Below are 27,540 nucleotides of genomic sequence, written 5' to 3'. Positions count from 1 at the left end.
TGGGTCTGCGGGTTGCGCGGCATAGACTCAGGGAGTAGTGGAATAAGTAGGGAAGGAGACGAGCGTTGGATTTGATTGGAACTTACCTTGGAGAATAGTGGTAAATAGTGTTTGGTTGTCAACCTCGTAGAGTAATAGTAGGGGGTATCATTACCATTTACCAATATATAGAGAGAGAGAGAGAGAGAGAGAGAGAGATCCAATCAAAATTATTCGTTTTTTTGTTGTTGAATTTGGCTTGGATATCATAGGGAGGGGACATGGGGGACACATCGCTGGACATGCAATTATTAGCCAGTAGAAATTCCTGCTAGTCACTGGGATGTCAATGCTGTATTGCCTATAAAACAAGGGGTTTTGCTGATGTGCCACCCTAAAGCCAAGCAAAATTCCTAGGCCATCCTGGCTTTTATGCAACAAAACACGCCTGTTGGTGGCTATGGGTGCAACTTGAGTTGGGCACAACCGAACCCAGCCGACGTTTCAACTTGATTCTGGCTCGTGTTTGTTTTGGCCTCTCCACTGATTGGGTTGGGTTAGCGTTGGATAAGGAAGGACAACCCGGTTTAGTTTTGGGTTAGGTTAGAGGCCTTGAGCAACTCGAACTCAACCCAGAACCCAATATCCATTTCTTGAATTTTTATTTTATTTTTTTATTTTTTTTGCCGTGGGCCTGTCCAACCCCAACCTGACCCGATTTGAAAAATCAAGTTTGACAGGATGGGTTGGGTTAGGCTTGACCCTCCTCAACCCGGGTTGGGGTTGAGGTGATGTTACCTCGGATTCGGTCAGGGTTGGCCTCAACTGGATCCAACCCGGACCTATGGTTTAGGCACAGCTACCTTAGATATTACATTTTATGTCACGACTGATTTATTTTTTCAAGGGATAGAAAGACTTGGTAGGCAGGTCCAAGCTGATGGGCCGACCATAAGAGAAGAAGGTTCTCATAGAATGGGAATCATACCCGATATTTTTTTTTTCGGGGCCGGATAAAAAGACTTGATAGATAGGTCCAAGCTGATGGGGTCCACCATAAGAGAAGGTTATCATAGATTGGGGACCAACGCGCAAATGGAGCAATCAAAGTAGCTGGCATTATAAGCCCAGAAAAAAACAAAAGCTTTAAGAATAAACCTTTGCTTGTTTTGGACCTGTCCAGTTAAGGTCATGGCAGTGAGTGCCAAACTGATTATTGGACCTAAATTTAAACGTAATTTTTAACATTTCTTTGTCTTGCAAAATCATTCTTCCCTAATGGGTCCATGATGTTGAGTAACCTGTTGCGAAAAATCCAATCAGATCGTTCACAAATTAAAAAATAGAATAATAAAAATAAATAAATCACAAGATGAATACCAAGATTTTGCATGGTTTGGCCAGGATGTCTATGTCCATAGGCGAGAGCACTTGAGAGAGAGGTAGGGAGAATGCGAGAGGAAGAGAATTGAGAAGGCACGAGTGAGGAGATGGTGCGAAGTGGATGAAAAAGAAGGAAGACAAAAGCTCGATTTTAAGTGTCGTTTTTCTTTTCCATGTCATTTAGCCACTTCTCACCCTCTCGGCCTCTCCTCACTCATGACCTCTTATTTTTGTCCATTTTATTCCCTCCCTTGGACGCCATACCACTTTAAATCAATTTGGAAACATTGGTGTTTCTATACGCAGAATCACACACATAGATACAAAATGCATGAAAGCAAAGGCAACATAGAAAGTGCAGAAATTCATGGAAATGTACATGAATCCGTTCTTGTATGGAGTGTTGAATGGGAATTTTCCGTTTGAAAGCTTCGTCATACATGACGTACTGTGCAACTTTCATAGACGAGATTCGTATACCCTAATCTATATTCTATAGCAAGACGAGATAGAAAATGTCTCACCATGACTATTTTCTAGTGAAAATAATGCCCATTCAAAACGATTTTCTGAAAGTTTGAATGTCTATTTTACTTGTTGGTTGGTAGAGTACAACTTGGGTTGGGCTTAACCCAAACCGGTTCAACCGGACTTTGGCTTGGTGGCTAGGGTGCAACTTGGGTCGGGCTCAACCCAACTTTGGCTCAGGTTGAGTTGGGTTGGCCTTTCCACTGGTTGGGTTGGGTTACAATTGGAAAAGGGCAACCCGAAATAATTTTGGGTTAGGTTAAGGTTGAGGCCTTGGGCAACAAAACCTAATATTTTTATTTATTTGTATATTTTTCTATTTTTGTCCCGGACCCATCCAACCCAACTTGAAAATTCAAGTTTGACAGGATGGGTTGGGTTAGGATTGAGCCTCCTCGACCAAGGTTGGGGTTGAGGTGATGTCACCACGGGTTCAGTTATGGTTGGCCTCAACTAGATCCAACCCAGCCCTAATTGGACCTCTATTGGTGGGCATTGGATAAGCCTCCAACAGCTCATGATTTAGATATGGCTATCATAGATGTCACATTTTCACATTTTACATCATACTGATACATTGATGGTAAGACTTGATAGACAGGTCCAAGCTAATGGAGCCCACCCTAAGAGAAGGTCCTCATAGAATGGGGACCAATGTGCAAATGGAGCTAGGGCTGGCAAAGGGGTGGGGCCGGATGTTGCATTCCCCATCCCCATCTCGTCCCCGCTGCAAGTCGGGGAATTCCCGCCCCGTTCGGGCGCGGGGCGGGGCGGATCCCCGTTTTAACGGGTGAAATTACCAGCCCTAAATGGAGCAATCAAAGTATCTAGAAACTGACTGGTATTATTAGCATTCAGACTTAGGCTAGATTGTAAGATCTCTCTGGTGATGGATAATTTGTTTTCCTCACCAAGCATCCCTGTCTGATCATCATGGCTGGAGGTACGATTTGTTTTCCACACATAAGATTGAGTTTAATCTAAGACTTTATTCATAATTCAAAAAAAATACATATAACCCAAGAAAGAGGAGTGTATCTATCGATCCAATGAACACCCTAAACCCCTAAGCTCCTAAGTTATCTAAATAAAGATACATAGAACCCACCAACAACACGCAAAAATAAAAAGAGCTCGATTATCTGTATCTGATTGCCAAATTCATGTGAAAATCATCACAAAATCCCTGAAAAAATGAGAAGTTTCACTAGGCCCCTAGCAAAGGCATTGGCTGGTAATCTCTTTAGCTGTTCCTTTTAGAAATGGCACCCATCAAAGCCTGTTGTAAGAAACAAAAGCATTCCCATTTTAGTTATCCAGAGGTAGCTTTCTTAAGAGGAATAATTATTTGAGTTTTTATTTGGTGCAAGGCCTTTTAGTCCAGTGTATTTCTCAAAGAGGACTGTATGGCTTACACCATAGGATGATCCAAACCGTCCATTTGATGGGCCACAACGTAAATAGGTTGTGCCCCAAAAAATCATTTCCATAGGATAATCCTAGCCCTTCGATTTGAGGAACTAGATATTATGTGAACCTCTATAGATCGGAGGGTTGAGAGGCACAAGCTAGGCCATCAAATGGACGGTTTGGATCATCCTATGGTGTAAGGCGTAAGGTACTTTTTGAAAAATACTGGACTATATGGGCTTAAGCCATAAACATTCTTTAATTATATAGTCTAAGTTAATCACACCAATTTTCATTGTGATTAGGATTTTTAATTAAGCTTACTTGGATCTTGGGTGATCAACATGCCCGTCCCTCCGAAGTCACAAGTCCCTCCAGCTACTTTCGTCCTTTGCCAATAGCTATTGAAAGCATACGAGGCATGAGCGAGCACTGTATCCGGATGGTAGCATGACCCACTGGGCTGAATTGACTCACAATCTGCTCCGGACGCACAAGCATAATTCATGGCTTCTAGAATAATCGGATCCGGTACCGAAGGCTTAGCGACACACCATAGGTTGATCGTAGGGCCCGAATAAGGAGAAGGTGGCACTGATGGTGGTGGAAAAATAACTGGTGGTTGAAACAAAGGTGGGCTTGGAACATACTCTGGTGGGCTGGGCCCATATTCGGGCGGGCTTGGCTCATAACTGGGTGGGCTTGGCACGGTCTCTGGAGGACTCGGTACATAGCCCGGTGGGCTTGGCATGGTCTCTGGAGGACTTGGCTCATAGCTGGGTGGGCTTGGCACCGTCTCTGGTGGACTTGGTACATAGCTCGGTGGGCTTGGCACGACCTCTGGTGGACTCGGTACATAGCTCGGTGGGCTTGGCACTGTCTCTGGGGGACTTGGCACATAACTAGGTGGGCTAGGTACATATTCTGGAGGATTTGGGATGATTGGGGAATATTCCGGCGGGGCCGGGGAATATCCTGGTGGGCTTGGGGTGAATGTTAGAGGTGGTGGGTTTTGGATTGGGAAAGTTGGAGTTTCATATAAGGGTGGTGATGGTGGAGGTTGTGTGTAGATTGTGGGGGTTGGGATTGTAGAAGGTGGTTGTGGCGTAGAGGGTGGAAATACACAGAACGGAGGTGTATTTTGGGGCAAGGAGAATGGGGAGAGAGCCCACAAGGGATCATCTAGAGGTGGCAATGAGTAAGGAGAGTCAGCACTCGGTTGACTGATGGGGGGATCCATAGTGGGATTAATGAGGAAATGGTTCAAGTGTTTTAAGTTCTTTGAGTTGATTGGACTTGTTTTAGGTACCATGCCTTGGACCTGGTGGGAAGCCTTGGAATGCCTTGAACTTCTTGCATCTGTTTAAAAATATAAAATGAGTTTAACACTAATAATGAAGAATTTATCTTGCTTGTAGAATAAATTTGATTACATTTTGCTCGTGCAAACAGACATATATGCAATTGACATTGGTACTACCATATTTTGAGATATATAACGGGACGAACCCACCTGTCCTTTCTGTGTGTAAATTCAGAGATTCATCCATGCATACATACCACCAAAGGTTAAAATTTGGGTTTTGGAATGCGTTTCGGTCCTCACCGAAACCGAATTTTTTGCCGAAATTTCAAAATTTCCTTCGAAATCCGACGAAATTGTAAAAAAAAAAAAAAAAAAAGCTTGATTTTTTATCCAGCCTGAAATTTTGGGCCGAAATTTGGGTAATGTCAACTAAATTTCAAAGAAATATTAAATAATGAATAAAATATAGTTTTTAACGTTATCTTCCCTAAAATTTCGAAATTTCGGTCAAAATAAAGTAACATTTCGAGTTAACTCAATTGGGATTTCGGTATCAACCGAAACCCGAAATTTTGGATTTCGGTCGAAATTTAAAACCTTGCATACAACCAGAACTTACTAGTAAAATTTTCTCAATTCTTTGGGCTGTATTATCTACTCTTTTTCTGGACCTTTTCGAACTACTGATTCTTCAGAGAGGTCCAAGCACTCCACCAGTGATTGTCCATCTTCATTGATGGAGGGGAGTTTGGAAGTGGAAAGTGATTTATCCAACATTGTGTTGTGTTGTGTGTCAAAGGGATTAACTTGGTCCATAGAGATTCGCCAATCTATTGGATGAGATTTAGAGATCTTTGTATGCATGGTGTTTTATCTTTTCCTCTTGTACCTAGAAGTGCCGACCATTTGGATGATTGCCTTGCCAAACTGGGAGCTTCTATAACTACCTTGTATATGGGCCAGTTCCAACCCCTGAAGTGCACTTCTAATCATCTTCTATTTAACGAATGTCATCCTTCTCCCAAAAAAAATTGTGTCAAAAGTACTTGTGAGAGCCACGCCTTTTCTTCTTGTGCGTATTATCAGTTGGAATAATAGGTCATAGAGTTAGGGAAATGATATCAACGCTGCAATGTTTTGATAAGATGCGTAAACGACGCGATGTTTTGCACATCTTTATCAAAATGTTGGAGTGCTGAAATCATTTCCCTATAGTTATAGATGATAAATAATAATCCACACTCCCTTGTTTAATAATGACACCCTATAGTTATAGATGATAAATAATAATCCAGACTCCGATCTGAATGTTAGAGGGTTGATCCTAACCCTCTATAAATCGGAGGGTTAGGATCAACCTATGGAAATGATTTTTGGGGCACAACCTATTTAGGCTGTGGCCCATCTAATGTACTGTTTGGATCATCCTATTGTGCGGGCCATACCTTACTTTTAATAAAGTGAGGAGTGCGATCATCAAAATACAGTAGTGCTCATAACATTTCCCTTTTTATTTTGCACTTCTCTACTTGGGTGTCAATAGCTTGTTGGGAATTGTAACAGCCCCCAAAAGAAAACTTAAGAAAAAGTGTAATTAATTAAAAAAAAGAGCCCTATAAAGAAAGGGAAATGATATATGCACCGATTGTTTCAATAAACATGCGCTCCACTTGTTTGTTGTGTAATACTTAAAGGGTTTAAAGAGCTTTTTGAAAACCGTAATATCCTCTGAAATCCCTTTAAATACTACACGACAAACAAGTGGAGCGCTTGTTTATCAAAACACCTTGGCGCAGATATCATTTCCCTAAAGAAAATAAAGGAGTGCAAATATCATTTCCCAATAATATAATAAGGATAAAAGAAAGCACTCTATGAAAATTTACCACATTGAATAAAGACGGTGGCTGCAACAGAAAGGTAGAGAACTATAATACACAACTTCATGCTATCTTTCTTCAACTTCATGGCATAAGTTCCCACTTGAAGAACATAAATCAAAACCACAAGCATGCAGTTGGGGTTTTTATAGGTTGCTTGGTATGCTTGGGAATGTCCAGAAAGAGGAAAAGGTCCAAAGAGGGCGGCACTAAAGTGGAATTATCAATGGCAGTTTTCCTAAAGATGATTCTTGTCCACTGTAATAGCTTATTTCAGTGGAGATACACATGATAAAAGATGTGAGAGATTGATATTGGGCATTTATTTATTAGTGAAGCTATACATTTCCTTTCATCTTATTTTTATTTGGCATATGTGCTTGCTTGGCATGAGAGAAAATTAAAAAAGTTGGGTGTTTTGCCTTTTATTTTGCTTGTATTCTACTCAAGGCAGTCTCTCTCTCTCTCATGTAATAATTTCAACTCTCAACTCTGGATCAGCTTCTTTAGGAGATCAAAAGGTACGTTTTGTGAGACCTCTGTCCATATAACATAGTATGAAGCTTTTAAATGCATGGATTGCTCTTAGTTAGTCTTTTCATCCTTTAGTTGTAAGACTAGATCATGTTTCTTGCACCACCATTTAAGTAGGGGTGCCACTTGGGTCGGGCTCAACCCGAACCCGCTGGGTTCAACCCGATAAATTAAACCCCATCTCTCTCACAGCTTCTTAAGGCCCTGTTTGTTTTATATTTTGAGTCCAATAATCAGTTTTGGACTCACAAACGATTCTTAAAATCTAAAATAAACCGGGCCTAAGCGGTGTAAGCCACTGCCCTAAAAACACAGCCATGTTATTCTTTCTCAAGCAAGGGGAATTAGAGGAACATTAATAGGTATTTTGTCAAATTAACATCACCACCAAGTTTAGCTTTGCTGGAATGTTTAATGTCATTCCTGAAATGTTGTTACTACTGTTGTTACCAGTAGGCTCTAAAACTCTCACTTCTTTGATAAATTCAAATTATGAACTATCAAAGCTTTGCTAGTTGTTGATCACCAGTCCTACAATGCTGACATGAGCTGTAGGTTCTAAATTAATGGATTCTTTGAAGGTTTAGGCCCATAACCCGCTTTGAAAAGAAGATTAAGGCTGTGCTTGGCATTCAATTAGATCTTTCTGTTTCTATAACAAAAGAATCACTTTTAGGTAGATACTTCATTTCACTCCAAAAAAGTATAAAAATCTAAATGCACTTACAGAGCACAGAAATGGAGAATAGTTCAAGAAAATTGCATTTTGCCAGATTATTTTTTAGAAATTCTATTATTTGGAACTCCAAAATCAAGAATGCGGCATATAGTAGTTATAAAAACACCCTTAATATTTATGTTTAGAGGTTAATGATATTTAAGACGAAGTGGGGCCAAATAAATGTCTTTAGGGAAGGTGTCAACAGCAAATTAATCACATTTAAGAGCAAGTTTCCTTTATCATAGGGCCCTTCCTCTCCCATCAGAGAGCTGATAGTTTACTTCCCTCAAGTGGAAAGAAAACTGAACTGAAATTCAGTTGGAAAACAATCTTACTAATTAACTGTTTTATATTTCCTGGCAATAAGATGGTGGCTTGATGGGCTCATGAATGACTGCACTCACAGCACTAACCATCTCGGTTGGAGATGAGAACCCATCATTTGTCAAGTAAAAGAGGTGTAGTACTTTGATTGCCTTCCAAAACAGATCCTTGCAAGCACTTGGGACCACACTGCCCTGTCTCTCCAGAACCAATCTCAGGAGTTCTCTCCTACTGTTATCAATGACACCCCTTATCTCTCTCACAGCCTCTTCCTCGCTAGCAAGGCGGTCATCATAAACCATGCGCAGTGACACGCTGTTCAGTTTCCCTTCCTTACCTTCCCTCTGCAACATAAGAACACCCCAAATGCACAGTTTCATCAGTATGGGCACGTGTGGCGAAATCCCACATGGATATCAAGTGTCAGATTCAGCAAACCTCAAAAGGAAAGATTTGTGGATTCGCCAAAATATTTTAATCAATTCTTAGATTTTAGTTTTTTTTTACACAATAATACGGCTATAACAAGACATGCGTATGTATAAAACTCAAAAACAACTCAATATAACAAGTAATATATTGAAACATTAAATAGGTTAATTAAATCTAATGGATTATTTCTATATAAAAGCTTACTATTGGGATGTATAAAACTCAAAAACATGCGGCAATTGTAAAGTTGCAGTAGTAGTTTTCGATAAAAACATATAAAAGAGATTTAGAACTGTCGCAAAGAATCACGAAGTATTGGGATTCGATGTCCGACATGGATACTTCACCCATTTAGAAGAATCCAGGTAACATGGCCTGAAAGGCAGTTATTAGCGACCAACTAGTCCTGTGAAGTGTGAGACTCTGTATTATAGAAACTATACCTGAAAACCTTGTATGTCATTTAGAAGACGACCACATGTGCTCATAAGCTTGAACAGATTATGGAACTCTGGATGTACAACAACCTCCTCTGAAAGCTTCGGCCCAACAAAATAGAGTGCTGGGAGAACGATGGGTCCTAAGGCAAATGATACATATCCGTTCGCCATATATTCATCCATTGTGGGTGTCGACTTGTCCATAGTCCACTCTGCTTCTCTCATCATAGACTTTAGTAAAGTAAGCCACTGCCACCCAAAAAAAAAAAAGAAGTCATATCACTCTATTCTTAAGCAACAGAATTAGGGGAAAATTACATGTTAGAACTCACTATGTCAATTAGGTGGTCTGTGACACTTCGGCCTTGCCATGCAAATGCCTTAGCTCCAAGCTCATTGATTGTGGTGTACAGTGCATAATATATTATCTCCACTTGTTCAGAGCAGCAATCAGCCGCTGAATTTCCATTCCACCTGTAGGTCCTCCTCACAGCACGAGACAGCCAACTTTTTTAATTGAAATCCTAATCAAGGGCATGTGTTGAAATTACAAGCTCCATTGAGAATAAAAGGAAGGAAAATGAAAACATACTTCTCAATTAAATTAATAAGGTTTACTAGTTCATCTCTAGAACCCCCAATGTCAAAGAAGTCATCAACCACAGTGGTGAGTACACCATTTTTGGCCCAAGACATGCGAGCATCAGATAGTTCAGGAGCGAACAGGGTAGCCGCAACTGAGAAGTAGCAGTAGGTCTGCTTCTCCCTGGCAAACTTTAGCCGATCCAATCTGCTTTCTTTGACCCACCTGTTTACAAGCAAAGATATAATTATATATTAATCCATATTAGCACGGCATAAGGTGATGTTTCCATGAACGAAATAATATTTACATGTACCTCTCAAGATTTTCAAGTTCTCTGCGGTGAATGGATTGACAGACGCTAAAATCTTCTACGGCCAATGCTATGATGTCTCTTCTGTCTATATTACAGGACCTGATACCACAGAAGGGAATTATAGGAACAATATGTAATTGATATCATGTGAAAGGAATGCTTGTATAGAATCACTTTCCTTTTTTCAGAATTATTAACGAAAGCTGACCTATATGATGTTTTAAGAATGTGAATATCATCTAGATTGTAGTGCTCAATATTTCTCCTGTTCTCTAGGCGTTCCAGGTTGGCATAGCAAGGAAACCTGAGGGCATAATCAACCTGAAATTGACTTCATATTTTCGTAACTGTTTCCCAGTAAAATTTATTGGGAACTACTTATTGTACCATATCTCATGAAGTTACCTCTTGGATAATTTCTTTATGAAATAAGTCTCTCTGCATTTCAGCCTTCAATAATTCCTGCTTCAGAAAATGACTTGACCAGTGATTTATTTTTTCCAACACCAGTTCGTTTGGGAATGCTATAGTTTGGGAAGCCCGGTACAACTCCAGAACTGTACCCATATCTTTGAGATGCCCTCCCAGCGAATTAAAGAACAGGTCTTCCTCAGCAAATTGAGCTAGTGCATCTACACCACAGGTTGAACTAATTGAACCTCCATCAACAACCAAAATTAAGTGCTTTCACAACCATGTCCAGAAGTCAGAATTTTACAATTGTTCGGTCAGAAAGTACCGGAAGATACATCATATCCATTCATACGCAAAAGACGGAACGCCAGGGCACATGTGGCAGTGTCTAAATATATCTCTTCATCAATCCGCAGCCAGCATCTGTTTATCAGCCAAGGTTATGTTTTCAGCAGAGAAGAATTTAAAAGTACTTGGAATATTACCTGTATGTTTCATCCAAAACACCTTTTATTTCTTCCCTAAATTGTCGAGAGATCCCCAACCTCTCAAGAGCGTCAACCATACAGAGGCGAGTACATATATCAAGAGGGTAAGTAGTAGGAACTGAAATTGACCAATAAATGAGAACCAATCAACATTAGAGAATCATACCACATAATAAATTTGTGTATGTGTGTATGTGTGATTTTTTTTGTGCGTGTGTGCCGGGGGGGATTACCTGCATTGCCAAACCTTTCTAAGATTGACCGCAAATATGCATGGCATTTAGCATCTTGAAGGTGGCTCAGAGCAGCTGCGGTGGTGGATGGTGAGTTAAAAAGAGATCCATTTTTCCTCTGATATTTCATGACCTCATCCCAGTCCTGTAATTCGCCCAATCCTTCTGCAATGTATGCTAGGTAGGCTTTTCTTCCCTCAGAGTTGCTTCTAGAACATCCAAATGAAAACACATGCAAAAATGGGTATGTGCAAGCAACTCCAAAAGAACGGAATGTGAAACCCAACAAAAGAAATGAATAAGGAAGCTTCTGAGACCACAAATCAACATTTTAAAGACATACAAACATAAATCAGCAGATGGTTTATTCATATCCCCGAATGAGTCAGAAACAGATTAAAGATTTTCTAAATTATCTTATATTACTCCTGTTCATAATTATTTTCAACGAACTGAATGCAAGAACCCAAAAGATGGTTTGCTTCCATTTATGCACTTGATTCAACTATATTCTTTTTTCTCTCATTGCTCCAAGAAATGAGGCTCGGCAACTGTTCAACATCTTATAGTGACCAGATACTAACCTTCTACCATTAGTGTTTCTTGCGCAAACAACATCTTATTAAGAGGGAACATCTATCTACTTGCTATTTTGAACAGACTTGTCAAACTAAAACCTTTTTCTACTGTTGTGTTCATCATTTCCAGCTTTTTTTCTGTTTTTCTCCACTAAATGTACTGTGAACTGTTATACTCATGACAAGGCAGAACCACAATAGGTTTTAGACTTTTAGTGAAGATGATGGCTGTTGCAACTAGAATATGGTTCACAAACAGTAAATCTATCAAAAGTGACGTGATTTGAGATTAGTGTATTTTTAAGATTTCGTTTTAAAAATATGTATCTTTGAGTTCTAAAAATTCAATGATACCATACCACAAAATCAAAAAATCCCAGGGTATCGGATTTTGGAGTGCTTGCATCAAGATGCTGAAGACATTTGGACAAAGCAAATGCAGCCAAACAAATAAAACTTTGTGTAATTTGGAAGTTGACATCTAATAAGCTGATGTGGGGAAGTAAAATGAGAAAAACTAGAGGAAGTCAATCGATCACATACACAGCAGTTTGAAATGCATCTATCTATAGACGAAGAGGAGGACCTCAACGAAATAACATAGAAATTCCAGATAATGTAACATGGCAATGTTTTTGTTCCAAAATACTGTTTTGGAACGGTGTATGTGGACACATAAACTTTATTCGATGCCATGTTACAAACAATAGTTAAGGCATTCCAGAGATGTGATGTCTCCACTTCCATCACGTCCAATATTTTATATACTAGTTATCTTAATGAAGTTGAACAAACTGTAAGATCATTGGGGTGTGGATCCAACAACCGGAGCAAATTGGATTTGGCAACAACATGTTTTGTACAAATAGGAGAATAATAGGACAATAGAATGTTATGTTTTTCAAATGGGTTTGATATTTAAAATGTTGCTCCAAATGGAATAGTCTAAGGTACTACAGTCGTGGGCCCTGCCATCGATATTGAAGTGTTGAGCACCCTCCTGGCCACACAAATGTGCGATCTCTATATTTTAATACAAGTGATTGAGTTAGGCAGCTAACATGCATGAAATCATTATAGAACATAAAACAACACACAACCATAAGAAGCACTGAAGTGATTGAGTGTTGTAAAAGATAAACGAGAAACTAGGAAGGATGAGATGTCTTAATTGTTTACAAAGATCCTATGTTGACAAAGATGTCTTAATTGTTGGAAGAATGTCAGGAAGAGAATAGGCTAAGCTCCACAAGGACCTTGTACTCTTATCTTTCCTTCCCTTAAAGCTCTCTTGAAGGGAGAGGGTGTGGGGAAGAGGGTGACAGCATTGACAGTCACACCACATCCTTCTAGCATGCTTTACGTACCACTAATGGTAAGGTGTATCAGCTTGCTCGTTCTGTTGCTGTGAGAGCGGCTCTGGAGGTGTTTGATCACCTTCCCCCTTGAGGGATTTCTTGTATCGTCGGGTTTTTTTTTTTTTTTTTTTTGTTCTTGACCATTTCGGTCTTAAGGCTTTCTGTGCCTTCTTTCTAATGTAATTATCAACATTCAAGAGAGAGAGAGAGGGGGCATGTGTGTTTCCATTTAAAAAAAAAAGAGTGTCTCTCTGTGCGTGCGTGTGTGTGTGTGTGTGTGTGTGTGTGTGTGTGTGGTAGGTGTGGGGTGGGTGCGGGGGTGTTCTATGGTGGAATGGAGGTAGGAAAAGGTGAAAATAGAGTGGAAAAGGCCCCTCCCTTCTATTCCTCACAACCTTCCTTGTGGAAGAGAGGGTTCCTAAGAATGGAAGATGGGGTTAGAAGGCAGCTAAGGTTCCTAGAGATTTTGTCCTAAGTTTGGGCTGAGTTCTCCACAAGGTACAATTCCCTACAAGGGAAAATGTCCCTAATGAATTTGGAGGATAGAGAATAAAAGGGTTTCAAATTAGAATGGTCTTCTAGATATGAGGCTAAGATGGCACCACAAGGCAAAATAGGAGGGTTTGGATCTATGATATCTAGATACAGGTAGAGACGCGAACATAAAAACAAAGATACTTCTTTTTTGAAGCAAAACAAGCTTTATGGAGTAAAAAAAAAAGAATTACAATTGTGTAGCTATTGTTGCACATAAATAGCAGGTTTAGGCACACCCTCCTTAACCATCAGATCATCGAGAGATGTATAAAAAGGGCGGCCCAGTGCACGAGGCTCCCACCATTGTGGGGTCTGGTGCGAGAGATGTATGAAAAGGAAAAATATCGATCGTTACGAAGACACAATCGACATGTTCCATAATGTAGGACACGTAAAAGGCATGATACTTAATTCGAAGAGACTCGCATATGTTTGAAATATGATAGTTATTTTGACCGACATAAGCATCCATGAAGTATCTGATACAATAATTGATATCATATTGTGTCGAATGCAATATGCTGGGCCTCCATAAGTACTCTAGTATCATAGGTTTAGATCTTATATTTAAGAACCTAGGGTTTAGAAGTATTAGGGTTCTCCTATGCAATATGGACCCTTGGGTTAAAAATTATAATGGTTGAGATTGGTCTCAGATTAGAAACAAAGGGGGTTGACTAGTTTTTCGGTTATATAGGTTGTTCAGATGGTTGCCCTTGGATTTTGTATCAAGTCAACGGTTGGGTTTGGTTCTAGAAAAGGGAACCGGGGGTAGCTTGGATATTTTGGAAAAACAAGGGAGAGAGAAGGGTTAAATTAACTCATGCAAGTTTGACACTTTCTATCATCCTATATGGGCCAAAAGGCAGGATTTGTGTTTCTAAAATGGAAAGAGAGAATGAAAATTCATTGTGAGTAAATATATCAAATGTGTCAAATCCAACATTTTACGTCAAACTATGGTCAAGCTGGTCAAAACATGGAAAGCCAATCTGACAATTTCCTTCAAGGAAGTAGAGGCCTCAAATCTCCAGGTTGTCAAATACATATATGCAATTAGTACCATTAATAGTGGTACTGCTTTAGTCATAGGAGCATTTTGGACATCCTCAAAATAGTTCAGGGTAGGATCACTTGGGTTAGATGGTGGCCTCTAGTATGGATGAAATTTGACTGTAATTTGAATTTATTAATGTGGATTTCGAGATACTAAAACAAGGATATACAATTTATTTCAATGTATATACAAGGAAAACCAAACGAAAACAGATACAAAAGTACCTGATTATCTCCCATTCTCTCTGTGGAACAACCAGTTACTCCAAAAGCTTAAGCTATTGGAGAAGGTGCTATTTAATCTTCTATACTCTAACTTAACACTCCCCCTCATGTGTGGCCCCTCTTTTAGGGGTGGCCTACACGTGGCACATGTGGCCCCATTATTGGGTTTGGCCATTGCATGTGGATTTTTTGCTATCAAGGAGGTTTGAGCCCAGGCATTTGCTCTGATACCATGTGAAACTACCAGTTACTCCAAAAGCTTAAGCTGTTGGAGAAGGTGTTATTTAATCTTTTATACTTTAACACTCTTTTAGCCAATGTAATCTTGTGGAATATAAATGAGTGTCTCTGGAGATCTCATTTTGGTTTGCCACTTGCTCATTTGGTGTCCTTTCAATAGGCTTATTTCTTTTGCTAGAAGATTTCCTATATGCTTATAATAGGCAAAACCTATATGCTATATTATTTTTGCACTAAACATTGAGTTGAACACAAGGTTTCAAAACACCCCTGTGTCCTCATCGACTCAACATGACTCACCGTGAGTTGAGTCCCATTTACCTTGGCCGCGTTCTCAGCTGCGTTGAGTACTTGATCACTTCACACCGAGTGGACTAGGATTTGCTTTGGCCACATTTTGAAACATTGGCTGAATGATACACTACATGGTATAGAACCATCTTTCCAATATTAATTAGTAAGTTCTTTAGTGTTTCTTGAGAAATGATATCCCTGCTTCTATAGGGACCACTTCTTCACTGTATAATAAAAGCCTTCACAATAGGGACCACTTCTTCACTGTATAACCATCTTTCCAATATTAATTAGTAAGTTCTTTAGCGTTTCTTGAGAAATGATATCCCTGCTTCTATAGGGACCACCTCTTCACTGTATAATTAAAGCCTTCACAATAGCCCATGACACCATTTTTGCTTCATGTTGTTCCACCTTATAAGATCGATTCTAAGACTAAATTATATCCTAATGCAGATAATCCACAATTGTGTCTCGTGCACAGTTAGCATAGGCATCTTAAACGAAGCATATGCTCAATGATTTAACATATTCAAGCCTATCCTTTGCAACATCATTTATATATCGTAGAATGATGTTTACTGCTTTCAAGTGGGTCTGTCCTAGTTTTGTGTACAAACTGACACAAGAGTACATATCCCTATTTATAAAATAAAGTGGGATTGCTCCTGGGGTGTAGGGGAGCATACATAAGAGTTATTATAAGGCAAGCCCGGTCGGTGCTTTTGGTTCTTCAATTAGATCTGGTACGATGAGCGCTTCTTAGTTTTGTGTACAAACTGACACATTTTATAGGAAATAGGAAAGAAAAGAATGCATGTCAACCTATGGGAAGTTGATGAATCACTGTGACACTGATCCATGGCCACTCAGATTGAAGGTTTCAGATTAAAATTTTGAGCCATAACCTAGACTACTCAACTCTGATCCATGTTTATTAGAGTAAATGCATGTTTAAGACTTTATGTATTGTTAGAAAGATGAATGCCAAACATAAAAAAAGGAATAGTTAAGAAATATGAATTAAAAAGAATTCACCTCTTGAGTTCCAAGTCACGTTTGTGAAGCAAATCATCTACCGCGGTTGGGCGCAAAGGAAGACTCAAACCCATTCCTTTGGCTTTTTCAACCATACCAGGAAATATGACATCAAACCCGACTGGGGAGTGCTGTTTTGGATCTATCGCTAACGAAAAATTAGACCCAATGAAGTGAAGCCCTGTGAATAGAGAAACCAAATTCTCTCAGAGTTATGGAATGCGAAGAATGAGAAGCCAGAATAAGGAGCATGACATAATTACCCCTTTTCATATGTTCTTCACCAATGTTCCATCGTTTCAGAGCGAGTACAGAAGCTAATGTTGATGAGAGGGCATCTTTAATCAGAAAGGGATGACGATGAGGAATGCCCCATGAACCATCGGGAAGCTGATTGTCCAATAGCCAAGACACACACTCTGGGTAATAGGGGAATTGAGGAGAATTTGGAGAAGGAATCATGGCTACCCACGCAGTGTCATAAGAAGAAACCGAAAGCTCGACATTGGCGAACATCTCCCTAATTCTTTCTTCGGGACGTTGGGTACCCTGCAATGTGATTCAGCTTATCTTGATTCAGACATGTAGGTTACTGAGAATACCACAAACAGATTAAAACACAAATTCTTAGGTCACATGAATTTGAGAGAGAGAGAGAGAGAGAGAGAGAGAGAGAGAGAGAGAGAGAGAGAGAGTACCAGAGTAGTACTGCTGACCATCTGTGATCCAGCATCGACGCCCACTGCTTTAGAAAGCAAAGACCCAACAGAGAATTGTAAACACAGTAAACTATTGAGATAACAAACCCATTACGAGATTGGTGAGCCCACAAAACTGCTAAGGAAAAAATTCAACCTTAAAACAAAAGGCAGAACACAATAAAATTCAGAGAAAGTATTAAACCTAAGAGCCCAGAATATTGCCTGGGAAAAATTCAACCTTAAAATGAAAGGCAGAACATAATAAAATGCAGAGCGACACTAGAAGAAAAGTGAAATTTAACAACTGATCACAGAAAGCCAAGACCCAACAACCCAGAAAAAAAAAAAAAAAATTGAAGCATCGAAAAAATCTACAAAAGAAAAACCCCAAGATCAAAAGAAAGTTTGAAGCACATAAAGATGAGTGGGAAACAAAACCCAACACTGAAAGAATGCTAAAAAGTAGCAAACTGCACAAAGAAACAAAAACTCAAAAATAAACAGAAGGGTGATTGAGAATAAAATGATAGGAAGACAAATGCCCAACACAAATACAATTCCAAAATTGATAGAAATGTACGGATAAAAAGAGACCTAAGCCAAGAGGATGGTGAAACATATCAAACCATTTCAGACACCAAAACTCATTATTAGCCCATAAAAAGGAAAGAGAGAGAGAGTGAGAAAGACAAGAAGAAGAGGAAGAAGAAACCAACCTGAAGGAGATGAATTCAAGGAGCTTTTGGTACTCGAGAGATGAAGATGATAGTTGGGCCGATGAAGAAACATGGCACCAGAGAAAGAGAGAGATTATTGCTTTTTGTTGTCGTGCGTTGTATCTTTTTCACTTGCTACCTTCGTCTTATATAACAAGCTCTCTCTCAATTCTCTCCATTTTTTAAATAGAGATGCTTTGTCTGCGATTCTCTTGCCCAAACGTGAATAAATGACAGCTTAGAGACGCCTTGTACGCTGTATCTCAAATCAAGACCGTTGATTTTGTAGAATATCAAGAAGCATAATCTTTGGTCCCAAAACAAACATCCCAAGCTTAAGAGAGATGGGATTTGTTAGGGTACATCCCAAAAGGCATTTCGCAGCTGGTTTGTCGCATGTCATACCAGCCACCTCGTGAATGAAGACAACAGAAGCGTCCATCCTAAAAAACAGTTGTCGTCTTCATTCACAATGTGGTTGGTCTGACATGCAGACCATCCGTGAAATGCCTTTTGTGATGGACGCTAGCAGTTCCCAAGATAAAACAAGGGGCCGTTTGTTTGTATACGCAGATTTTAGAATCCAGGTTTTAGTTTGAAGACAGTGTAAAAAAGGGTTCATGATCAAGCTGTTGTCTTAACAGTGTTTCTTGGATTTTAAGTAACAAATTCAGGTTTCAGAAATTTCTCTCCCATCCTGAGATTTCTAAAACCTTTTAAACATGAGATGCTCTCTTTCTCTCTTGCTGTCGAAAAGAAGGGCGAGAAAAGAAAACAACATTTGGTATTTTTCTTCTCTCATCTCCCATCTACAAATTTGAGGAAATCCAAGATTATAGAATCCGTGTATCCAAACGGCCCCTAAAGGACTATAAAAAATCAACCGTATAACTTTTCTTTGTATATCCAAGGGGGTGCTTGGTAAAAGGCAAAAAGAAATTATAGAAAAAAATATTTTCACTAAAAAAATAATAGAAAAAAAAAAAAAAAAAACTAGGTTCTAGTGGGTCTGCAGTTTTTTCTTGAGAACAAGGAAATTTTTTTACTACTGAAGAAAAAAAAAACCACTTTAATAAATACTAAGAAAATCATTAGCTTTCTCACTTTACATTCCTCAATGATCACTGATTATAAGCCTTGTAGTTCCCATATCTCATTTATAGTGTCGATCCCGAAAAATTAAATGAGTTGCAATGAGTAACATCCCCCCCCCCCCCCCCCCAACAAATTTGGCCAACTGTTCAACATCACAACTATCCCCACCACCCTTTCATCCTCCGCTACAAACCACTCATAATGTACAGCGTACCCCACATGAATATGGAAACTTCTCAGTTTTTTCAACCAAACCATATCCAAAGGAAGATTAGCAACGCTATTTACTCATATTCGAAGATAAGACTAGCACTCTAAACGTAATAGATCCTCCAACGTCACACTTCCCTCATTCACCTACCCTATCAGCTGTTGAATTTTTTAATCATTTAAAGCTTTTAATGCTTTGACTTTAGAGATTTTTTTCTTTTGTCTTATGTGAATCAAATTTCAAACGGTTGAAATTTCATCTTTACTATGCAATCTTTAAATGCCTTTGAATATTTTATACGTTTTTATTTTTTATCTTTATTTTGCAAACGTTGTGTGCATTAAGAGAGATAAAGAGCCGTTGAAGAGTATTAATATATACACAACAACAATGTATATAAGAGCAGCTCTCTCTTTTCCTCTGATAGACACACGTTTTCCTCTTCTTGAAGTTTTGTTCATTCTTTTCTATTCTTGAGTACTGTTTCGAAAGTTTCAATCTTTTCAAAGCTTTGCAAGTTTCTCTTTTAAGTGGGCAATTTGATTGGCATCAACCGTTGTTCGCAAGGTCCAAGCCGGTGCGTGCACACCGTCAAAGACAAGTATAGTGGTGTTGTATCCTGGAGATAAGTCGCAAGAGAACCCGATTGCTTCATGGAGGGGGCGATAATCTATCTTAAGGGTAGCGTTAATCCGTAACGTGCCTCTACCACTCATCTCTATTTGAAATTTCATTTCATTTTTATTATTATTTTTAGTTTGGTTCTTGCTAACGGGTTTGAGGTTTACATTCAAGATCATCAAAGGTAATTTCAATTTCATTTTTTCCGGAATACATATTGAATAGATTGTTGAACTAATCTATTTACCCAAGATTATTTCCAACAATCTTAAGATAGATTATTGGATTAGTTCAACATGGCCGGTGAAGATTACACTCGCCCAGAGAAGTTTGACGGATTGAACTTCAAGCGTTGGCAACAACGCTTATTCTTTTGGCTTTCAACTCTTAAAATTGCCTATGTCTTGACCACACCCAAGCCTAGTCCCGAAGAGCATGAGCCCGCTCAATTCGAGGTTACTCAAAAATGAGAAAATGATGAATTTTTGTGTCATAGTTATATACTTAGTGCCATGACGAATTCATTGTATGACGTGTATTGTGGAATGAAGACCGCCAAAGAAATGTGGGAAGCTTTAGATAAAAAGTATAAGACCGAAGATGCCGGAGTGAAAAAATATATAGTTGGAAACTATCTTAGATTTGAGATGATAGATGGAAAACCCGTCTTAGGACAAGTTCATGAATTCCAACTCCTATTGAATGAGATCCTAGCGGAAGGAATCAAAATGGATGGCCGTTTCCATTCGGCGGCCATTATTGATAAACTTCCACCTTCATGGAAGGAATTCGGAAAAAGTCTTAAACATAGAAAAGATGAATTATCTTTAGAAGATCTCCTAGTAACACTCCGAATAGAAGAAGAACATAGGAATCGTGATCAAAATGACAAATAATCGGAACTCCTTTCTAAGGCCAATCTTGTTGAGACTAGTGAGAAGAAAACAAATAAAAACTTTAAGTCTCATCAAAACAAGAAGAAGATGGAGAACCGAAACCACTTCAAAAGTAACAAAAAGATAGACAAAAATAAGAAGAAAGAGGGTTGTTTCAATTGCGGAAAACTTGGACACTATACTAGACAATGTCGACATAGAAAGGGGAAAGACACTTCCCAAAATGTCGGAAACTCTCAAGCGAAACCCGCTCCTCAAGCCAATATGGTGGAATCCGGAACTGTTATTCACGGAACCGAAGTGAAGAAGCTTATAACCGTAGACTCTGAAGTGAACATGGTGTTCAATGTGAGTGATTGGTGGGTAGACACTGGAGCCACTGTACATGTCTGTTGTGACAGAAGTGCGTTCGTCACCTATCATCAAGTAGATGAAAGCGAAATGCTTTTCATGGGTAACTCCTCAACGGCTAAGGTCATGGGGAAAGGGAAGGTTGATCTCAAACTTACTTCCGGCAAGATTCTCACACTGCACCAAGTTCCAGAAGTCAGGAAGAACTTAATTTTTGGTTACTTGTTGAACAAGCACGGTTAAAAGCTCGTCTTCGAATCTGATAAGTTTATTCTCACCAAGGGTGGGATGTTTGTGGGAAAGGGTTATGCTTGTGGAGGTTTATTCAAGCTCAATGTATCCATCAATGAAATCAATAAAATTTCTGATTTTTCTGCTTATATTATTGAATCGTATGATATGTGGCATGGTAGATTAGGACATGTAAATTCTCAATCTATCAAAAGGATGAAGAATTTAGGTATGATTCCAAATGTTTCTATTGAACAAAAACCAAAGTGTCAAATATGTGTTCAATCAAAATTTAGCAAAAAACCATTTAAATCTGTAGAAAGAAATTCAGAAATTCTAGGACTAGTACATAGTGATGTTTGCGACCTAAAGAACACTATTACTAGAGGAGGAAATAAATATTTTATTACCTTCATAGATGATAAATCAAAATTTGCATTGGTATATCTTCTTAAATCTAAAGATGAAGCTTTAGAAAAATTTATAACCTATAAAACTGAAGTGGAAAATCAGTTAGAAAAAAGAATTTAAATACTTAGATCAGATCGAGGTGGTAAATACACCTCAAATGAATTTTCTGAATATTGTAGAAAATATGGAATTATTCATAAGGTGACGGCACCTTATTCTCCACAACAAAATGGAGTTGTAGAAAGAAAAAATAGGACTCTAATTGACATGGTAAACGCCATGCTAACTAGTTCAGGGCTACCACTTAACATGTGGGGGGAAGCCTTATTATCGGCTTGTCATATACTAAATAAAATACCCTATAAAAATGAAAATGGAACTCCATTCGAGTTATGAAAAAGTAGAAAATCAAGTCTTAAATACCTTAAAGTGTGGGGGTGTTTAGCTAAAGTAAGCTTACCTCCCCCTAAGAAAACAAAGTTAGGATCTAAAACATTGGATTGTGTATTCATAGGGTATGCACAAAATAGTTCAGCTTATAGATTTTTGGTGGTAAAATCTGAACATAATTCCATAGATGTAAACACTATATTAGAGTCTAGAGATGCAGAATTTTTTGAGGATGTGTTTCCTCTTAAACAAACTAGTGTGAGTCAATCTCTAATACCTCAAACAAAAGTTGCATCTAGTAGTCGTGGTATTCCTCAAATAAAAAACCAAGAACCTAAAGGTAGAAAAAGAGGTAGAGAAAAAGGTAACCTAGAAGAAGTCTAAGAGCAAAGAAAGCTACTAACTTTGGCTCTGACTTTTATACTTTCTTGGTGGAGGATGATCCATCTATTTTTAAGGAAGCTATGTCTTCTTTAGATGCAAACTTCTGAAAAGAAGCTATAAATAGTGAAATAAAATCCATTATGTCAAATAACACATGGGAGTTAACGGATTTACCTCATGGGTGCAAACCAATAGGTTGTAAATGGATTTTTAAAAAGAAACTTAGAACCGATGGATCTATAGAAAAATTTAAGGCTAGATTAGTAGCCAAAGGTTTTAAACAGAAAGAAGGGATAGATTTTTTTTAACACCTATTCTCCTGTAACTAGGATTGCAACAATAAGAATGTTGGTAACTATAGCAGCTATCTATAACTTAGAAATCCATCAAATGGATGTTAAAACTGCTTTCCTAAATGGAGAATTAGAAGAAGAAATTTACATGGAACAACATGAGGGATTTGCAGTCCCAGGTCAAGAACGTAAAGTGTGTAAACTTATAAAATCTCTTTATGGTTTAAAACAAGCACCAAAACAATGGCATGAGAAATTTGATAAAGTAGTGTTATCAAATGGTTTTACCATAAATGATTCTGATAAATGTGTATACAGTAGATTTGAAGGTAATTCTGGAGTTTTGATCTGCCTGTATGTCGATGATATGTTAATCATTGGTACGAGTCTAGATGTTATAAATGACACCAAGAATCTTTTGTCAGAGAACTTTGACATGAAAGATCTTGGATTGGCAGATGTAATCTTAGGGATTAAGATAATTAGAAATTCAGAAGGGACTGTTTTAACACAATCTCATTATGTTGAAAAGATCCTTAGAAAATTTAACAAATTTGATTGTACTCCCTTGAGTGTACCATATGATCCTAGTTCAAAACTTAAGAAAAATACTGAAAAAAGTATATCCCAATTAGAATACTCCAGAATTATAGGCAGTTTAATGTATCTAATGAATTGCACTGGACCAGATATAGCTTACGCAATTGGTAGGCTAACTAGATACACTAGTAACCCTAGTCAAGAACATTGGGATGCACTTATCAGGATTTTAAGATATTTGAAAGGCACAATGGAGTTTGGACTCCACTATGGTCGCTATCCCGCTGTATTAGAAGGATATAGCGATGCAAATTGGATTTCAGATTCAGAAGAAACTAAATCCACAAGTGGATATGTTTTCACTTTGGGTGGTGGTACTGTCGCTTGGAAATCTACCAAGCAGACTTGTAGAGCACGTTCCACCATGGAATCTGAATTTATTGCTTTAGATAAAGCAGGTGAAGAAGCGGAATGGATTAGGAATCTGTTAGCAGATATTCCTCTATGGTGCAAGCCAATTACAGCTATATCTATTCATTGTGATAGCCAAGCTACAATAGCAAGGGCTAAGAGTAGAACATATAATGGTAAATCTAGACACATACGTCTGAGGCATAATAATGTGAGGCAATTGCTTTTAGATGGAGTGATTGAAATTGACTTTATAATGTCAGAAAGAAACTTGGCAGATCCACTGACCAAAGGACTAGCTAAAAAGCTAGTGGCTGAAACATCAAGAGGGATGGGGCTAAAGCCTATCAAATAGAATCACCAATAACGGCAACCCAACCTATATGACTGGAGATCCCAAGAACTAGGTTCAATGGGAAAAACAAGTTGTTCGAGTGATCGGTGAAAGCACTGTACTTAAATTATCAAGAGAATGAAAGACTTCTCTTGGCCTATCCCTAAGATGTAAATAGTACTAACTGTAACGATATGGAGGAAGAGCTTTGCTCTGAATGGGTCTATAGCTGTTTATAAGCGGGGTGCGTGGTTACAGGTACCCTTGATGGACTCACCTATATGAGTGTGGAAGTGGGGCCGCTTCCTATGAGAATTAAGGCTTGTTCTCTAGAGCGCTCATGAAACAGGACCAGCGCATGGCCGAAATGTGCTACCCCGATAGAACACGGTTACATTGCCGATATCGTGTGTGTAATATATGAAGGTCTATTACTCAAGATTCTTAGTTCAAGACATAGTCCACTTGGAATCTTTATAGACTGGAATATATTAACACTAAGTGGAGGTTTAAGTCCACAAAACACCTTCACCCATTGCATGATATTTCAAATTTGCCCATATTTGATTTAATATATTTACTTTAAATTTTGATTCATGTGGGGGATTGCTGAATTTTTTAATCATTTAAAGCTTTTAATGCTTTGGCTTTAAAGATTTTTTCTTTTGTCTTATGTGAATCAAATTTCAAACGGTTGAAATTTCATCGTTACTATGCAATCTTTAAATTCCTTTGAATATTTTATACGTTTTTATTTTTTGTCTTTATTTTGCAAACGTTGTGTGCATTAAGAGAGATAAAGAGCCGTTGAAGAGTATTAATATATACACAACAACAGTGTATATAAGAGCAGCTCTCTCTTTTCCTCTGATAGACACACGTTTTCCTCTGATAGACACACGTTTTCCTCTTCTTGAAGTTTTGTTCATTCTTTTCTATTCTTGAGTACTGTTTCGAAAGTTTCAATCTTTTCAAAGCTTTGCAAGTTTCTCTTTTAAGTGGGCAATTTGATTGTCATCAGCCGTTGTTCGCAGGGTCCGAGCCGGTGCGTGCACACCGTCAAAGACAAGTATAGTGGTGTTGCATCCTGGAGATAGGTCGCAAGAGAACCCGATTGCATACCATTCGTGGAGGGGGCGATAATCTATCTTAAGGGTAGTGTTAATCCGTAACGTGCCTCTACCACTCATCTCTATTTGAAATTTCATTTCATTATTATTATTATTTTTAGTTTGGTTCTTGCTAACGGGTTTAAGGTTTACATTCAAGATCATCAAAGGTAATTTCAATTTCATTTTTTCCAGAATACATATTGAATAGATTGTTGAAGTAATCTATTTACCCAAGATTATTTCCAACATCAGCTTCTACCCAAAGCCACTCCTGTGCATGTCTAGTATCTCCAAACTCAACAGCCTTGATACAGCGCAGGTTTCAATGCTTTCTAACTCCTCCGTCCAAGATAGATTCAATAGCCTTAGATTATATAGACCTCTTTTGGCAGTGATTGTATTTGTGTACGTATGACTTAAATTCAAAGCCCGCCTTGTCCAAATCAATTTTCTCCCAAACATCATGCAAGATCAACAGAATTTTCTTCTCTTTCTTCAGTCTTTCCAATAACACGATGGCCTATCTCTCCTCTCTCCCTTTCTCTAGCCCCTTCAATTGCAGTCTGTCAACAATTTGGAATTGAATCCTTTGCAAGTCCATGTTTCTTGACACACTGACCCATATGACAATATCAATGGGCTGTGTTGAGGAAGAGCGGCCCAACAAATTGTTCAAGTTACCTACCAGAGTAGTCTTTCCTATTCCTCCCATACCATAGATTCCAATCTTTCTGATGCGATCATCTATCACCAGCTTATTAAGAAGATCTAATGACTTTGATGCCTGATTTTTAATTGAGGTCACAGTTATCTGCTCGAAGGGTCCTGGCCGAGGATTAAGAACCGCCATGGTTGGAAAATTAGCAGAATCTATAAGCTTGTTCACCTCCTGTATCTTTTCCATGATATGTAAATTTATAACATAAATAACAATTCGGACAACACCCACAATGTGGTTACATACTGGCTGCGGTATCATTCTCTATTGAATTCACTTGGCTTTCCATGTTATTGACCTTATTTAGCCACTCTTTCACTGGTTGTATTGCTACATTTCCCTGTTTATCAGCTGAATCAAGTTCCCCATCTATGATTTTCTTGGAATCTGCATGTTGATTCATCTTTTCTTGGAGAGAGTTGACATTTTCTTTGAATTTGAACAAGATGGTGTGATCTGGGAGTACTGGAAAGTACATAAATCTTTGCCTCCCTCAACAGTGATTGAACCCACAGCTTCAGAGGCCATTCGTTCCAGTGATAGAGATAAGAAATTGGACAGGAAGGCTATTTGGAGACCAACGTTTAAGGGCTTGAATTTTCAGAGCGATAAAAAAACAACTTTGAGAAAGAAGAGAAACAGAAGTCTAAGCAAATCCATGTACAACAAAGCCAATGATTCAACAAATTGCTTTTTGTTTTACCAGCTGATTCCCACTAGCTTTTTCTTTACATCTTAAGAATAACATGGCCAATAATAGAGCAGTAGTGTTTTCTTTATATCTAAAGTATAGAATAGCCAATGATGCAGTACTATCTTTTTCTTTACATCTAAAGTATGACAATGCCAATAATGCAGCAATGGCTTTTTATTTACCTCTAATGTGTATCAGGTGTTATTTGATTTATCTGTTCGTCTGATTCTCGTTTGATAAATTATATGGGTGATGATATTTTCACACCCCACCTTACCCCACCGCATTACTTGCAAGCTCCCCTTACGACATGATTTGACATAAAGTTGCCCACTTTTCATGTCAAATCAGGTTATAAGGGAGCACGCGACATGATTTGACATACAGTTGCCCACTTGTCACCTCAAATGAAGTTATAAGGGAGGCGCGCATGTAATGCAGGGGTAGTGAAAATATCATCTCTCAATTATATTTCCACCACTTCTCTCAGCACAATGTTTCTATTTTAGGAAAAGACAAACAAAAGAGGTGGTAATATAAAAAAGGGATACAAATATTTAAGACGTTATTTGGGATGTCATTGATTCTGGCCAATTAAAGGGCTATTAAGGAGTAGTTTAAAGGTCAATTGGGTGGTTGGTGCGTCTTGATTAATTAATGAATATTGACAGATTAGTATAGGCCTAATCACATTAGGTTGATTATTGGATAATCACAATGAGGAACATGATGAGTGAGACTGGTATAATTAAATTTATATTGCATTGGTTCCGACTATTCTCGATCTATGTGTAACTCCTAAGAAGCTGTGAGGATCTTTAATGGCCGTTCGAAAGCAGATGCGTGGCATCGTTTTCTATCTTATGATTATATCCTAGAAATTTATATGATTTTATTTAATTTATTTTACAAATATCACTTTCCAATGAAATATATCGAGGGCGCCTTTGGTTGTTTTACTTGGTAGGAGAGACAAGAAAAGTGAAGTGTTGTTATAGGGAAGTGGTAATGAAGTAGAAGTGGAGTGAAATGAAAGCAAACTTTTCATTAGGGTGTTCGGTTGACAAAAAAGTAAAGTGATGGGAAATTGCGTGGGATTAATCCGGTATAAAATTAAACTATTAGTTAAACACA

General features: G+C 38.4%; 2 protein-coding genes across 4 annotated transcripts; both read right to left on the bottom strand.

The window, feature by feature from the left end:
• Window positions 1-2,859: 2,859 nt before the first annotated feature.
• LOC143884628 (Carbohydrate-binding X8 domain superfamily protein) lies at window positions 2,860-6,668 on the bottom strand. The gene is made up of 3 exons (XM_077388289.1): window positions 6,493-6,668; window positions 3,625-4,659; window positions 2,860-3,169 (listed from the first exon to the last, which is right to left on the bottom strand). Exons 1-3 carry the CDS (start codon window positions 6,617-6,619, stop codon window positions 3,147-3,149), a joined length of 1,185 nt encoding a protein of 394 aa, XP_077244404.1. The 5' UTR covers window positions 6,620-6,668; the 3' UTR covers window positions 2,860-3,146.
• A 1,258-nt stretch (window positions 6,669-7,926) lies between these two features.
• GA2 (Terpenoid cyclases/Protein prenyltransferases superfamily protein) lies at window positions 7,927-18,029 on the bottom strand. 3 transcript variants are annotated; one of them, XM_077388283.1, is made up of 14 exons: window positions 17,715-18,029; window positions 16,996-17,039; window positions 16,561-16,846; window positions 16,298-16,478; window positions 10,972-11,180; window positions 10,736-10,856; window positions 10,576-10,673; window positions 10,242-10,468; window positions 10,045-10,157; window positions 9,837-9,935; window positions 9,530-9,745; window positions 9,270-9,411; window positions 8,941-9,186; window positions 7,927-8,409 (listed from the first exon to the last, which is right to left on the bottom strand). In XM_077388283.1, exons 1-14 carry the CDS (start codon window positions 17,785-17,787, stop codon window positions 8,089-8,091), a joined length of 2,376 nt encoding a protein of 791 aa, XP_077244398.1. In that variant the 5' UTR covers window positions 17,788-18,029; the 3' UTR covers window positions 7,927-8,088. The 3 variants fall into 3 exon arrangements, with proteins under 3 accessions (XP_077244398.1, XP_077244399.1, XP_077244397.1); XM_077388284.1 differs by having other exon boundaries at window positions 16,561-16,889; window positions 16,996-17,042; window positions 17,715-18,028; XM_077388282.1 differs by having other exon boundaries at window positions 16,996-17,042; window positions 17,715-18,028.
• Window positions 18,030-27,540: the final 9,511 nt, after the last annotated feature.

The sequence above is a fragment of the Tasmannia lanceolata genome, unplaced genomic scaffold (genome assembly GCF_043159265.1).
Source record: "Tasmannia lanceolata isolate RefF3 unplaced genomic scaffold, GAP_Taslan_0.1 ptg000008l, whole genome shotgun sequence".
NCBI lineage: Eukaryota > Viridiplantae > Streptophyta > Magnoliopsida > Canellales > Winteraceae > Tasmannia > Tasmannia lanceolata.
This window is presented reverse-complemented; position numbering and strand designations above follow the sequence as displayed.

Excerpts from the sequence above, each read along its gene's own strand:
- LOC143884628 (XM_077388289.1), bottom strand. The coding sequence starts at position 6,619 with ATGCTTGTGGTTTTGATTTATGTTCTTCAAGTGGGAACTTATGCCATG. Across the intron at positions 4,660-6,492 it reads CACCGTCTTTATTCAATGTG|ATGCAAGAAGTTCAAGGCAT; the intron begins GTAAATTTTCAT and ends ATTTTTAAACAG. Across the intron at positions 3,170-3,624 it reads GTTGATCACCCAAGATCCAA|GCTTTGATGGGTGCCATTTC; the intron begins GTAAGCTTAATT and ends TTCTTACAACAG.
- GA2 (XM_077388282.1), bottom strand. The coding sequence starts at position 17,787 with ATGTTTCTTCATCGGCCCAACTATCATCTTCATCTCTCGAGTACCAAA. Across the intron at positions 17,043-17,714 it reads CTTGAATTCATCTCCTTCAG|CAGTGGGCGTCGATGCTGGA; the intron begins GTTGGTTTCTTC and ends TGCTTTCTAAAG. Across the intron at positions 9,746-9,836 it reads GAACTTGAAAATCTTGAGAG|GTGGGTCAAAGAAAGCAGAT; the intron begins GTACATGTAAAT and ends GCTTGTAAACAG.